This window comes from Candoia aspera, chromosome 3, assembly GCF_035149785.1.
Source record: "Candoia aspera isolate rCanAsp1 chromosome 3, rCanAsp1.hap2, whole genome shotgun sequence".
In the NCBI taxonomy this organism is placed as follows: domain Eukaryota; kingdom Metazoa; phylum Chordata; class Lepidosauria; order Squamata; family Boidae; genus Candoia; species Candoia aspera.
The window spans coordinates 3125049-3141290 of record NC_086155.1 but is presented as its reverse complement, the minus strand read 5'-3'; the positions used below and the strand labels follow the sequence as shown (position 1 = coordinate 3141290).

Below are 16242 nucleotides of genomic sequence, written 5' to 3'. Positions count from 1 at the left end.
TGAACAATGAACCTCAGTCTGCACTCTCTCAAAACAAATCCTCCATCTTTCCTGCCAGAATCCCTTCCTTCAGTTGTAAAAGCAGCTAATTCCTGTTCCCTGGCAACCATTGGAGTGCCTCTGGGGAAGATGTACATCTCTGGTAATTGCTTGCCAGCTGCCGAAGGGCTGTCTGATATTTCCTAGTGGAGTTAGATGTGCTGGGCCTTCCGAAGGAGGTGTAGCCAGTGGTGAGGTCTGTTCCTCGCCAGAAGCCTGAAGGGGACTGAAGAGGCTCTCCTTGGTTGCAAGGGCCTGAGACAACCCTGCCCTTTGAGAGCAGGTCAGCCTCTGCAGCCAGATTGCGGGAAGGTTAGTCCTGCCTTACCCAAGCTGTTGTCTTCCAGATGTGGTGGACTACAAACTCCATTATCCATAAAGAGGTGTTATCCATCTCTCGCAAGCACCCAGGTTGGTAAAAGAAAAATAATCCAGAGAGATCCTGGGCATATTGACTTGTTTTTATTTATTTAGAGAAATGTAATTGGCTCAATTGATCAAATCTGGATACACGACTGGCAGTCTGGTTGCTAATACGCAACATTCCAGATCAGTGTTTTTCACCCTTGGCTGCTTTAAGATGTGTGGACTTCAACTCCCAGAATTCCCCAGCCAGAATGGGGAAGTCCACACATCTTTAAGTGGCCAAGGTTGAAAAACTAAATGCGTAATCATTTTGAATGTTTGAATTAAGTTGCCTTCCCTCTGCTTATGCCTTGAGAGCTGAATCCCACCCACCCGCAATCCATCCAAAGACTATCCATCTCTATTCTAATGGTTCAAACTTTAATTGATAGCTGCCTCTCACTTTGGCACCCCCTCCCTGAGGTGACACTAATCTCTACATTTTGAGCGGGGCTTGATTTGGGGGAGGGGAAGTCTGGATAGGCTAAAAGTGTCTGTTTTTCCCTTTATAACCCCCAAACTCAGGAAAGATTCATCTGATTAAAGGGGGGAATGGCCTGAATCAAATACTCCGGTCAATTCCTTAGTCTTTGTCAGCCACAAATGGACTGCCGGGGAATGAGTATATATCAATATCCATGGTATGAATATTTGCACACACACATACGTATCTGCAGCCAAAGACTTACTGAGTACATACAATATCCAGGCACAGAGTTAGCAAAATTACAAAAATGAAACAAAATTAGAAACCGAGAAAGGAGAAAAAGTGCTTATAACTTGGGATCCCAAAATCATTGTGTACGTACTGTGATTGAGGATGCAGGTTAATCTTTCCATTTATTCATCAAAAATGCCTTGGTGCCATCCAAACCTTTGGCCCCAAATGGGCAAATTGGATGCTTTGGGGGAGGTTTTCGCAGGTTCCTCCCCTCACTGTCAGGAACGTCCTACAGACCAGGGCTCAAAAAAGTCAAGAGGGCAGCTACAGCTGTGCAGTCAGAGCACCAGCCCTGTTTTATGTGCAACACACACAAAGGGCTGGTGTTTTAATCCTCCCAGTTGCAATCGCCATCTTGACTGTTTTTGACCCCAGCCCATGGATACCCTTGCATTCAGCTCACCAGTTTCTGGAAATAATGGCAAAGCATTCTATTGCTTTCTTCTCTCCCTTGGGCCCCTGTGTAATGATAAAGAACGGAGCGTGTGCTGTGTCTGATTTATTACAAACAAATCTCCACAAATAGGTTAAATCCTTCAAATAGTTGTGGGCGTTTGTCAAAAGAGCAGAAAAGGCTATTGGATTCACTCTAGTCTTCTTGTCCCTTGAATTAATCCTCTGCTTTCAATATCGAAGAAATATAATCGCTTTGAGTTCTGAAGTTAAAAATCTTCCCTCCTCGCTCCCAAGAGAACCTCCCAACACTGCTAAGGTTTGTGAGAAATATAATGCCAAAACCACAGGAGAAGTACTTAATCCAAAATCGAATCGTCCCTTTAAAAACCTGAGGCTCTCTGACGCCCATGGAGGGTATAAAATATAAGACCTTCAGAAAATCCTGCACAATCAGTTCTTATCTGCTGTTCTCTGTGGGGGTACGTCGGTCTCTCTGAATGGCGACGGATCAAGAAGCCTTGAGTTTATAAAATCGATTAGTGTATTCTGAAAATGCAATAGAGTGTCAAGGCCCCAACTATGGATTGCTTTCGTGAATTGAACAATGTGGAAGAACAATAATCTTTTCTTTCTTTCTCCTGCGTTTTTGTTTTCTGGGCTAAGAACCAAAAACAAAAAGGATTTGTTTTCTGGGCTAAGAACCGTGCTTAGCTTTTAAGGGGTGAGCTCCAGGAGGCGTTAAGAGGGTGCCTGTCACTTCGGTTAGGTTTCCCTTGGCCTTAGGCTGGGCTCCAACTCTTCTCTGTTATGGCACTTATCCTGTGGAGCAGGGTTTCTCAACCTTGGCAACTTTAAGATGTGTGGGCTTCAGCTCCCCTGGCTGGCTGGGGAATTGTGGGAGTTGAAGTCCACACATCTTAAAGTTGCCAAGGTTGAGAAACCCTGCTATGGAATGATCAACGCAAGCCAGTCAGAGCTCAGATCCTCTCCATGTGCATGTAAAAGGGGTGGGGCTTCAATCGCATAGTTGTGGCTGCCTTGTGGACTTCTTTGACACCCCTGCAACCTGCTAAGACACAGGCTGGGTTCCAGCAACAGGTTGCATCACAATCTTGTAACACAGCATAGCATGCTGCAGGAACCCGGCACATGTTCCATCACAAAGCCTATGTCAACAACCCCAGTCCTTCTGCGTATAATCCCTGGGGCCTCCTTTAGGGATAATATGGTAAAACAGTGTTGCCCGAACACCAAACTCCCATTAAAGTCTCCTGGCAAGGAGCTTTCAGTCCCTAATGCAGGGCTGAGCCTCGCTCTGTGTCAATAAAAGGAGCTTTCTGCAGCTCGGTCCTCTCTTAATAGCTGAGTCTTTTCAAAGGGCTTTTAATCTTACTCAAAGTGAAAGCAATTGAGGTTCGCTCCACAGGGGACAGCCGGCCACATTGGCCAAAGATGATGCGCAGAAGTAGGTGGGTGGATGCAAGGGGGGGGGTGAGACTGGAAGCATCTGGAAGTTGTTTCAAGGTGGATGGCCTTTTGCAACCTGGCACTCTCCAGGTGTGCTATGCTGCAATGCATCAGCTTAGAGTTCTGGATTGGGAGGAGTCATCACGGCTTGTCTGAAAGGTATTGGGTTAAGGAAAGGTGATCTAGCACGACCAGACTACTTGGTACTACCCTGGCTGCTGGGTCAATGTCTTTAGTATGGAGCTGGCCCGTTCCTGTATCACTTCTTCTGTTGTGTCAAGGTCAAGGTGGAGCAAAACCATGAAGTACATGGTCTGTACCTATTTCGCCTCTGGGATGCTTTAAATCCACCAGCTTTCCCCAGGTTTGCAGAAGGCTTGTATTTAAGATAGGAAGGGAACAATGCACACACTCCCCTCTCCCCAGCTGGATTCCTACCCATATTTAGAAATTTTGCCAGCTCTGGAATCAAATCCCAAAGGCCACACACCATGATGGACCAGGAGGCCTTCCTACAGTGACTCATGACCTAGTTATGTCCCATTTGGATTACTGTAATGCACTCAGGTAGTCCTCCTTAATGACACAAGTGGGACCAGAATTTTGGTCACTAAGCAATGCAGTCATTAAGCAAATCTGACCCAATTTTATGACCTTTTTGCAGCGGTCGTTAAGTGAACCATGTGGTCATTAAGGGAATCACACAGTTCCCCATTGATTTTGCTTGCCAGAAGCCAGCTGGGAAGGTAGAAAATGACAATCACATGACTGCAGGATGCTGTGACAGCCATAAGTGCGAAATGGTTGCCAAGCCCCCGAATTGTGATCACATCACATCCCCACATGACTGTGGGGATGCTTTGATAGTTGTAAGTGCAAGGACCAGTCACAAGTTGGTATTTAGTGCCATCATAAGTCCAAACCACTGCTAAATGAATGGTCTTTAAACAAGGACTACCTCATATGAGGCTGCCCTTGAAGTGTACTTGGAAGCTGCAGCCAGCCCAGAATGCAGTGGTGCAGGCAGTCTGAGGTGCTCCATGATACGACCCCATTGCACTTCTGCTCCATGAGCTGCACTGGCTCCCCACAGGCTTCTGGGTGCGATTCAAGGTGCTGGTTATTACTTATAAGCATTACAGGGCATAGGGTGGGGCTACTTGTGGGACCATCATTGTTTCTCCTCGTCTCGCCAAATCTAGCAGGGAGGGCATGCCCCAGGTCCCTTCTATCAAGCAGTGCCATCTCGTTGGACCTCAGAGTCATGCCTTCTCAGTGGCAGGGCCTGCCCTATGGAACAGCATCCCACTGGAGCAGTGTTTCTCAGCCTCAGCAACTTTAAGACGCGTGGACTTCAACTCCCAGAATTCCCCAGCCAGCAAGTCTGGCTAGGGAATTCTGGGAGTTGAAGTCCACGCGTCTTAAAGTTGCTGAGGTTGAGAAACATTGCCCTGGAGATTAGGATGGCCCCAACCCTGTTAGCCTTTTGCAAGGCCTGGATGTTTCCCCCGCATTTGGGTCAAGTGGGTAAATGAACTTGGCTATTGTCACTATACCTTTTTTCCTGTTAATGGGATTATCATTGTATCCTTGGGCCTGGGAATTAGATGTGGTGGGTTTCTGTTTTTTTAAATCCTTGTACCCTGCTCAGACTTACCTGTGTGAGATGGCAGCCATATCAATCACATAAATCAATGACAGTAAATGAATAAATGATGGTGACACATTTCTCGGATTTTCCAGGGTGCTCATATTTCCGCCTATGGGGGGGAAAAAGCATGCAAAGAAATCACAAAGAAGTGAAATTTATTTATTTGTATTTATTTACTGTATATTTCACATTTCGTCATTGCCCATCTCCCTCCAAAGGAATGCTATTCCTTCATCGCAGTGGCATTCAGACTTCTCTGGATGAACCTGGAAGAATGTAATTTGAATATTCCCATCTTCCTTGCTGAGACAATTCAGTGCAGATTTTGCAGCTCTGTCCCTACTTGGATGCATTTTATGGTTATTTACCATCTCAGGGGAAGAAGAGTTTCCATGCGCTCAAAAGCATGCACTCGGGTTTTGTCGGTGTCTGTCTTGTTCCTGTTGAAATAAGTGTGATCCTAGTATGTATCTGGAGCCATCCAAACTGATGGATCAAACAAATCAGCCTAGAGTTCCCCCTCAAGGTACAAATGACCAGGCTCTAGCTATCCTACTTCAGACACATTTTGCGAAGACCCAGCTCTCTGGAGAATGCTCTGATGCTGGGAAAGGTGGAAGGAAAGAGAAGAAGAGGAGGACCAGCAGCCAGGGGGATGAAGACAGTTACTGTCATGAGTACTGATGGCGAGCAGGAGGGGGCCTCTATCCAGGGGGGAAAACGCATGCGTAGTACTGAGGAGTTGAGCAGCCATTCAAAGAGACACAGATCAGACCTGCCTTGACTTTTGGGGTTTATCTGTCTGGGTTTTCCCACACTTCTTCAGTTTGTTAGGATTTTCTGTCTTATGTAGCAGTAATAAACACTAGAGACCTACTCCTTGTCTCAGCGTGATTCCTGACTGTTAGGACAGTTGCGGTGGGGACATTGTTGGGAGCCTGAAGGACCAGGTTGAGGACCGATCGTCATGGAGAAAATCTATCTATGTGGTCACTAAGGGTCAACACTGACATGGAAAATAATCAATCAATATGAAGACACAGCTGCCTTGAGAAGACCATAATGCTGGGAAAGATGGAAGGAAAGAGAAGAAGAGGACAACCAGCAGCAAGGGGACACCACTGGAAGACCTGAAGAACCAGGTTGGGGACAGATCATCATGGAGAAGTCCTACAAGATTACTAAGAGTCAACATTGACTTGATGGCATATAATCAACCAATCAATCAACCAATTGTAAGCAAAGGAAAACAAACTAACACAATATGAACCCTCACATTTGTAATAAACAAATAGAATGCAGAAGGTTGTTTAAATATATTTTTCCCAAGCAGTCTTCATGGTTTAGAGCTGGATCTATGGATACAACAGCAAGAGATAAGTAATGACAGGTCCTGAGAAGGTCCTGAATGTCGCACTTCAGACTGCCTGTGGAAGGCAACGTTTCTGGGTATTTTGAAGTGGTGACTAGCCCTGGGGATGGATGGTGGAAGGCTGGCCTCTTTCTGCTTCAGATGCAGTCTGAAGTCAAGGTGACAATGACGGAAGGGCCTCTCGTTGAAATGTCTTATTTGTCATGTTTCTTTATTTTTAATATTTATATTTCTTTATGTTTATTTATGACATGTTTCTTTATGTCGTATTTCTTGCTTTGTAATGCCAAGTTAATCACTGGCAAAGCATCTGCTATTAAGGATTTAATCCTGAATGAAATGTCTGACTTGGCTCATATTACAGAGATCTGGCTGAGAGCAAAGGGGAGACTTAATCTGTCCCAGGGCTGTCTGCCAGATTACTGTGCTCTAATGCAGCAGGCCAGGGCTGGTGGCTGGCTGTCACGCTGTAGGAATTCCATTTCACTAGCCAGAAGTTTCATCTGACCTTCTGCCAATGTTGAGGGTCTGCTACTGTGTCTGGGGGTCCTCCTCTTAAACTAGGTTTTGGGTCAATGGACTACCTTGGATTTCTTCTTGAGAACCTCAGTGTCTGTTTTGAGACTGCCTGTCTGGATGGCTCAGAATTTCATGATAACTGTGGTCCTATTGGCTTGGCATTCTGTTTGGCTGGTGCTGGTCATTTGAAAGCAGGGGAGCTGCTTGTAATTCCATTGTTATGGACAGGTCACTCTGGACAGTTTTAAACCAGAGAGTGTCCCATGTCTGCTATCTAATGGTCCAGCCTAAAGGCCTGCAAATCCATTGATTCACAATCCATTGATTCACAATCAATCATTTCCTCAGTATGTGCAAGTAGAGGAATTCCTGGGGGAATTGATTCATTGATTGATTTTATTTATCAGATTTGTCACCACCCATTTCCTCCTACCAAAGGGACTCTGGGCAGTTTACAGCAATAATCAATAAAACAATAAATATACAATAAAATTACAATATATAAAAATATAATATCTAAAAAGGTATTAGATAATTTTTTGTTTTGTTTATTCGTTTAGTCGCTTCCGACTCTTCGTGACTTCATGGACCAGCCCACGCCAGGGCTTCCTGTCAGTCGTCAACACCCCCAGCTCCCCCAGGGACGAGTCCGTCACCTCTAGAATATCATCCGTCCACCTTGCCCTTGGCCGGCCCCTCTTCCTTTTGCCTTCCACTCTCCCCAGCATCAGCATCTTCTCCAGGCTGTCCTGTCTTCTCGTTATGTGGCCAAAGTATTTCAGTTTTGCCTTTAAGATCATTCCCTCAAGTGAGCAGTCTGGCTGTATTTCCTGGAGGATGGACTGGTTTGATCTTCTTGCAGTCCAAGGCACTCTCAGAATTTTCCTCCAACACCACAGTTCAAAAGCATCCATCTTCCTTTGCTCAGCCTTCCTTATGGCCCAGCTCTTGCAGCCATATGTTGCTACGGGGAACACCATTGCTTTAACTGTGCGGACCTTTGTTGTCAGTGTGATGTCTCTGCTCTTAACTACTTTATCAAGATTTGTCATTGCTCTTCTCCCAAGGATTAAGCGTCTTCTGATTTCCTGACTGCAGTCAGCATCTGCAGTAATCTTTGCACCTAGGAATACAAAGTCTTTCACTGCCTCTACGTTTTCTCCCTCTATTTGCCAGTTATCAATCAAGCTGGTTGCCATAATCTTGGTTTTGTTGAGGTTTAGCTGCAAGCCAGCTTTTGCACTTTCTTCTTTCACCTTCATCACAAGGCTCCTCAGCTCCTCTTCGCTTTCAGCCATCAAAGTGGTATCATCTGCATATCTGAGATTGTTAATGTTTCTTCCAGAGATTTTAACTCCAGCCTTGGATTCCTCAAGCCCAGCATGTCGCATGATGTGTTCTGTGTACAAGTTGAATAGGTAGGGTGAGAGTATACAGCCCTGCCGTACTCCTTTCCCAATCTTAAACCAGTCCGTTGTTCCGTGGTCTGTTATTACCGTTGCTACTTGGTTGTTATACAGATTCTTCAGGAGGCAGACAAGATGACTTGGTATCCCCATACACTAAGAACTTGCCACAATTTGTTGTGGTCCACACAGTCAAAGGCTTCAGAATAGTCCATAAAACAGAAATGGATGTTTTTCTGAAACTCCCTGGCTTTTTCTATTATCCAGCGGATATTGGCAATTTGGTCCCTAGTTCCTCTGCCTTTTCTAAACCCAGCTTGTACATCTGGCAATTCTCGCTCCATGAACTGCTGAAGTCTGCCTTGCAGGATCTTGAGCATTGCCTTACTGGCATGTGAAATGAGTGCCACTGTTCGATAGTTTGAACATTCTTTAGTGTTTCCCTTTTTTGGTATGGGGATATAAGTTGATTTTTTCCAGTCTGATGGCCATTCTTGTGTTTTCCAAATTTGCTGGCATATGGCATGCCTTACCTTGACAGTATCATCTTGCAAGATTTTGAACAGTTCAGCTGGGATGCCGTCATCTCCTGCTGCCTTGTTATTAGCAATGCTTCTTAAGGCCCACTCAACCTCACTCTTCAGGATGTCTGGCTCTAGCTCACTGACCACACCATCAAAGCTATCCCCGATATTGTTATCCTTCCTATACAGGTCTTCCGTATATTCTTGCCACCTTTTCTTGATCTCTTCTTCTTCTGTTAGGTCCTTGCCATCTTTGTTTTTGATCATACCCATTTTTGCCTGGAATTTACCTCCCATGTTTCTAATTTTCTGGAAGAGGTCTCTTCTCCTTCCTATTCTATTGTCTTCTTCCACTTCCGCGCATTGCTTGTTTAAAAATAATTCCTTATCTCTTCTGGCTAACCTCTGGAATTTTGCATTTAATTGGGCATATCTCCCCCTATCCCTGTTGCCTTTTGCTTTCCTTCTTTCTTGGGCTACTTCTAGTGTCTCAGCAGACAGCCATTTTGCCTTCTTGGTTTTCTCTTTCTTTGGGATGTATTTTGTTGCCGCCTCCTGAACAATGTTGCGGACTTCTGTCCAGAGTTCTTCCGGGACCCTATCTACTAAGTCCAGTCCCTTAAATCTGTTCTTCACCTCCACTGCATATTCCTTAAGAATATTAGTGAGCTCATATCTAGCTGATCTGTGGGTCTTCCCTAATCTCTTTAGTCTGATCCTAAATTGTGCAAGAAGAAGTTCGTGATCGGAACTACAGTCAGCTCCAGGTCTTGTTTTTACCGACTGTATAGATGTCCGCCACCTTTGGCTGCAAAGGATGGAGTCAATCTGATTTCGGTGTTGTCCATCTGGTGAAGTCCATGCATAAAGCCGTCTCTTAGGTTGTTGGAAGAGGGTGTTTGTTATGCAGAGTGAGTTGTCTTGGCAAAATTCTATCAGCCTATGTCCTGCTTCGTTTTGTTCTCCCAGGCCATGCTTACCTGTAATTCCAGGTGTCATTTGACTGCCCACCTTAGCATTCCAGTCTCCCGTGATGAAAATAACATCTCTTTTAGGCGTGTTGTCCAGTAGGTGCTGCAGATCCTCATAGAACTGCTCTACTTCAGCTTCTTCAGCATCTGTGGTTGGGGCGTATATTTGGATCACTGTGATGTTAGATGGCTTGCCCTGAATTCGAATTGAGATCATTCTATCGTTTTTTGGATTGTATCCGAGCACTGCTTTAGCCACTTTACTATTAATTATGAAGGCTACTCCATTTCTTCTGTGGTCCTTTTGTCCACAGTAGTAGATCTGGTGGTCATTTGATGTGAAGTGGCCCATTCCAGTCCATTTCAGTTCACTGATGCCCAAAATGTCTATCTTTAATCCACATCCAATTTGCCCTGGCTCATAGATCCTACATTCCAGGCTCCAATAGTGTGTTGATCCTTAGAACATCGGATTCGCCGTTCACCACCGGCACCGTCGGCCGCTAGCCGTCCTTTTGGCTTTGAGCTAGCTGCGTCATCACGTCTGGGGCTAGTTGAGCTCATCCTCTGTTCCTCCCCAGTAGCATTTTGACCATCTTCCAACCTGGGGGTCTCATCTTCCGATGGTATACCAACATATCTCTGGTTGTACTGATCCATTGAGTTTTCACGGCAAGAATACTGGGGTGGGTTGCCATTACCTTCCCCAGGGATCGCATTTAGTCTGACCTCTCTGTCATGACCTTCCCGTCTTGGGTGACCCTTCACGGTTTAGCTCATGGCATCACTGAGGTGCTCAAGCTCCAGCACCACGGCAAGGTAACGATCCTTTGCTGAAGGTATTAGATAATACCTTTTATTAAATAGTTGATTTGAGCATGGAGTGGGGCCTTCTCAAGACCCATTTGCAAACTTATTCTGTGGCATTGGATGTAGCTACCACTGACTCTGCCAGAATAGGCCAGCGATGCTCTTCCATACTGTGTGACTTCTGGCCACCAAGATGTTGGATGGAGGCATCTGGAACAGTTGTGGTTCACTGTGAGCAGATCTCATCATTTGTTTATTCATAGGTTGGGTTTCTATCCTGCCTTTTCTCCAGGAACTCAGGTCCCATATGTGGTGTTTCCTCCTCCCTTTCTGACCCCACAACAACCCTGTGAGGTAGGGGGTGCTGAGAGAGGGAGAACAACTGGCCCAAAGTCCCCAGGGAGCTTCTGTGGCTGAGGGTGGACTTGATCCTATTCTTAGTCCAACACCTTAATCACTACTCCATGTTAGCTTACAGTTCTTTGCAAACAAGGTCATCTGCAAAATCAGCTTCAGTGCCAGCATTGAAGAAGGTCACTGGAAGGTAACCATGGAAACTACTTGTCACATTAATTTGGATTTTTTTTTTCACCTTGTAGGTAGGGAGGACATGGACAGAATGGGTGGAAAGATCAGGGACACTTCTTCCTTCTTCAACCCTGGTTATTATCAGCCAGGTCAGGACTGGCACCATAATTATGAGAGATGATTAATGCCTCTTAGGATAAGAGATGTGTACCTATTTGCTTAATTTATTGAAAAAGCCCTCCCTGGACCTGAACTATCTTTGTAATTATTGGTCAGTCTTTAATCTTCCGTTCCTGGGTAAAGCAACTGAGGAAATAGGAGCCTCATCGCCCCAGATGCACCTGGATGAAATAGGCTGTCTGGACCCATTTCATTTGGGGTTCCCCAAGGATATGGCACTGAGCCTCTTTTGGTCCTCTTCGCAGACGGCCTGCACAGGAAGCTAAGGGTGGGAGGGTGGCCTCCACTGGTGCTCCTGGACCTCTCAGCAGCCTTCAATACCAGGAATGATGAGATCCTTCTGAGCATCTGGCAGAATTGGGCCTTGGTGAAACTGCTTTGCAGGGGTCCTTCCTGTCAGGAGGTAACCCCAGTAGGGGCTCTGGAGGACTCCGGCTTGATGCCTAGATCTCTGACCCAGAGTGTCCCTCAGGGCCCTATCTTGCCCCCTATGCTGTTTAAGCACTGCCTGAAACCTCTAAGGGAGATCGTTTGGATCTTGGGAGTGAAATGTCATCAGTGTATTGAGGTAGGCTGACCATATTTCCTTGAGACAAAAATGGGACACTGGGATGGCAAAACGGGGCAGGGCTTGGCAACGGGCTGGATCGGCAGGCAGGAACTTCTCCGATTTTCTTGGGCTGGAAATCTTCGGATTCCTTCGTTTGCGAGAGGCAAGGCTGGGCTGGAGAGTCTAGTGAACGGTTGTCCCTGACAAGCCGTTCCTCCTCTGGCTGTGCTTTTACGTTCTTTTCTTCCCGCCGTTTCAAGGCAGGAGCCAGTCGGCTCGCCCTTTGATCACCGCCTATCAGCTGATCCTGTTTTTTCCTTTTTAGGTTTCCCGCTGGGTTGAGCTCTGCGGCTTTTTTCCCACTGTTTCTGCTGAGCTCCCCCTCCTTCCGCTCAAAGTCAGACTGCCTTCTGACAGGTTTGCAGGAACTTTCAAATTTTTAAGTAAGGTTTTTAAGAAAATGGGACAAAATGGACATTTATATTAAAATGACGGGACGGTCTGGAAATGTTTAAAAAACCGGACTGTCCCATTCAAAACAGGACGTATGGTCAGCCTATATTGAGGTCACCCGGCTCTATTGCACCTTATGGTCTAATTCCAAGGAACCTGCTAGCATCCATGAATTTATTCCCTCTCTTCCAGCCCTTCATCAGGTTTAAGCGACCAACTGAAATTTAATCCTGGCAGGACAGAGGTGTTCTTGGTAAGAAGAAAGATCAGCTTTGTAGCTTGGGTGTGCTTTTGACCTCCAGCATCTCCAACAATTTGCAGATGATGGCTAGGACAACTACAGACCAGTGGGCCACCTGGGACTTTTCCAAAGCTGGTTAGGGTTCTCAACCGTTGTCCATGCCATGCATACATCTTGTTCTCTGCTGTTGCAACATGCTTTATGTGACACTGCCTTTGAAACGTGTCTGGAAATTGACCAATTGATGCAAAATGCAAAGCCCACAGGGACCATATGACACCTGAAAGATCTCCACTAATGCACTTATTGGGCACAATTTAAGGTGCTGGTGCCCATCTCTAAACCCCTGAATGAGTGAAGACTGGCCTCTCTGTCTCTTTCACTCTGAACTCCTCACTGCTGTACTGATGATCCCACCTTTTCCAGAAGCTTGACCAGGTGTGTCCGCAGGTGAGGGGTGAAAAAAATCAAGATGCCAGCCACAATCATGTGATGGACATCCTGCCCTTTTCTACATCGGTCAACCTCAGTTTCCATCTTCACTTTTTTCCACATACCCCTTGCAAACACTCTGAGCTGGACCATCTAATGTGTGGCTGGTGCCCTTGACCATCAAGTGCAGTCCTCCTCAACCTTGGCAACTTTAAGACATGTGGACTTCAACTCCCAGAATTCCCCAGCCAGCCATTCTCTCCCAAGAAGACATGTGTGCCCTCCACTTCCCAGTATTTAGGAAATCAGTGAATAGCCATCTCTTTCATCAAGCTTTTCATTAACAGCTGAATCGATATTTTATGTAACCGGTATAGGTAACAATGCTGGATTTAAATTTGTCTTGATTTTAATCACCTTGTTTTTATCCTTGTGCTTTACCATTTATAGTTTTAACTGCAGCAAGCCACCTTGGGTGCCAGGTAGACAGAAAGGAAGCATCTATGTTTTATAAATAAATAAATAAATAAATAAATAAATAAATAAATAAATCAATCAATCAATCAATCAATCAATCCCAGAAGGGCAGGCTGCATGGAGCATTTTCAGCAAAACCACCAGAGAATTTTACATTTATTTTGATGAGGGAACTTCAGTTTAATGGACTTCAGCATAACAGACCTAGAAGGGATCACTCAACATTCCTGTTGGATAGACACAATATTATGTAATGATGCAATGATGCAAATAAGGCAGAAGATGAAAATGATGCAATTTGCATCAGTTGCATAACAGCGTCCCCACAGACGACACTGTCCAATTTAATGGACACTTGGGAATAACAGACACTACCCTTCCACAATTGGTCTGTTAAACTGAGGTTTCATTTCACTTGAGATGTCAAGGCCAATTAAACAGACTGTGATCCGTCAACACTGTTAGAAGAAATGGCTTGTCTTTAAGGTGTCACATTTTTGGATGTGAACACGGAACCTTATGACCATTTTTTTTTTAGGCAGGCACAGTAAAAAGAAAAGAGAATCTTTCCCAAATGTGAACTGTTCCTTTCAACAGTAAGAAATGGCATAATTCATGTTATCTGTTTGTTGCATAATCAGATCCACCTCTATACTTGATTAAAACTGGGTTCACATGTTGCACAAAGCCTTCATTTGTTCAGCCATGGGTTACTGAACAAACCAACATTTTCTGAATTTGCCCAACATGCTAAACTATGGTTTACACACAATAAAATCAGAATCCAAAAAACACAACAAATCAAACTGTGTGATCTAGCCCTGTGTATGAAACCAGCCAAATTCTTGCTCAAAGGGGTTTTTTAATCTTATGCTTTATTTTTAAAATGACACTTTTAATTTTGTAAATATAAACAGAGGAATTTCTGGGGATGGGTGGGGTATCTGGAGCCATAATATTAAAAGAAATTGGCAAGGCAACTGCACTGCTTTCCATTTCCCCTCAGTCTTTGAAAACTTGAATATCAAATGATCCATATTTTCTGGATGGCGACCGCCTATGTTTAAATTCAGAGGTCACCTTTCATTTAGCCACGGCTGAACAATTTCCATTTTTAAACTTCCTGCTGACACATTTCCCATCACAGTCATTCATGTTTCACGGTTTGCACCCAAGAAATAACTGTACCCCCAAACTGCAGGGAGTGTTTCCAACTTCAAAATCAGGAGACCAGGCAAAGGAGAAAGGGCAGAGACAATGATGTTTGTCACCAAAGATGCAGTCAAGTTGTGGAAATGAGGGTTTTGCTGGTGTGGGTTTTTGTGTGCTTATGAGTTGATCTGTGACTTCAGTTCCAAGGTTTGGCTTCCACAAACAGGGAAGGCCACATGTGCAAATGTCATTGAGCTGTACAAACTCGGCCACACTTGCACGGTGCTGATCTGTGGCTGGGAGAGGCAGCGGCTGATGCACAAGGTGAGACAGAGGTTGCTATTGCTAAGAGATTGCAGCAAAGAAAGAGAGTGACCTAGCTCAAAATGCCAACTTTAACCGTGCTTGATGGTAGGTTGTTAAAATCACAGCAAACCTCCAGGAAGGGATTTGGAGTTTGTTTCTTCAGGGTAGGCATTCTGGTTGTAGAACAGTCGAACAGCTACAAGGAAAAATGTGAGTTCTCTCCCTAGGACAGAAAACCTGGTGGGGGGACTCAAAAAAGGTCTTTGAGCCCCACTGCTGCAGAAAGAAGTCCCTGTTCCCCATGAAGTAAAAAATAAATATTTGGTTCCCCAAAGTGTTGCCCTTGGGGTTTTTTTTAAAGTGTGAGTGTCAGCAAGGGAGGCATAATTAGTGGGTGCCTGAGACTGGATTGAAACAGCTTCTGCACACATCTTGGTTTTAGGAGATAAAATCCCCCATGTTTGAACTACAAAACAATCCTTCCTTAGGGACAGCTGCCTTGAATCACTGTCCTTCCAGTTCATTCTTCAGAAGGAAGGGCTGGGTCTGATCCCCCAGATCTGGAGAGGTATCAGCAGCTCTGCGTGACATGCGTCATTTCTGTCATCGGAATGACCTCGTTCTCCACCAAGGTGTGTGCCCCTTCTCCACTGAGCTGCCTCATCCTCAGGTTTATTGATCCGTAAGTCTTTCGGGGGGCTCTGGAAGCTGGGAATGTCCTCCTCCTATAGAGCTCCCCTTTATACATGGACACCATCAAGAGCACTGAGAGGAGCATCCCCCCCAAAGTTAACATGACCAAGCCAGCGATGATGCACTTGTCCAGATGGGAGCTCAGGTGGGCATAGTACAACTCCAGTCTCTCCATCTCCCGGGCAGACACTGTGTCTGGGTTCACCCGGGCCTCGCGGGGAATGCTGTAAGCCACAATCACGAGCAAGATCCCACTTACCAAGAACACCAGGGCCAAAACGAAGCCATAGTCCACAGAGCTCCCAGTCGGGTCTGACAGTGGGGCATCCTCTGACCTTGGAGATAGGTCGTCTGCAGGCAGTGCTGGGCGTTCCCTGGGGCTGCCTGGGGCTTTCTGGAAAGAGGTTTCCTCCTCCACTTCTTCCTCCCTCTGGTAAGATGCATTCTCAACTCCTGCTCCTGCAGCTGTCTGTGGTACTGAAGTCCTTCCTCGTCTTGCTCTCTGGCTGAACCCAGGCTGACTCTCCAAGACGGTCAGTTCCAAGGGAATTGTGGATGCCATTGGGACGATGTCCCCTTCGTCATCCCCCTCAGTGCTTCACCTGCTGGTGCATAAAAACAGACAAGCATCAAACTGATGAGAACTTGCACCTTAGTGTACATCTGTCACATCTGTCCTATCCTACCAGCTGTCTCAAGCCTTCCTAGATATGGAGACAGAAGTCATCCCTGAAAGAATGCAACACTCAAGCATCTCGAAATAAATCTATCTCAGACTTATAGAGCTGGGAGGACCTCAGTCAATCAGTGCAGTTCCCCTTCAATGGAAGTTTTCAGATAGAGGCTGGATAAACATCTATTGGGGATAGGGTAGTGAAACCTATAGTGTGCAGGGGGTTGGACTTGATGACCTCTTGTGTCTCTTCCAACTCTATGATTCCATAATCTG

General features: G+C 45.5%; 1 protein-coding gene across 1 annotated transcript; it reads right to left on the bottom strand.

Annotated features, from left to right (window-relative positions):
• Positions 1 to 15019: 15019 nt before the first annotated feature.
• Positions 15020 to 15855, bottom strand: TMEM74B (transmembrane protein 74B). The gene has a single exon (XM_063300028.1). It carries the CDS (start codon positions 15853 to 15855, stop codon positions 15172 to 15174), a length of 684 nt encoding a protein of 227 aa, XP_063156098.1. The 3' UTR covers positions 15020 to 15171.
• Positions 15856 to 16242: the final 387 nt, after the last annotated feature.

Excerpts from the sequence above, each read along its gene's own strand:
- TMEM74B (XM_063300028.1), bottom strand. The coding sequence starts at position 15,855 with ATGGCATCCACAATTCCCTTGGAACTGACCGTCTTGGAGAGTCAGCCT.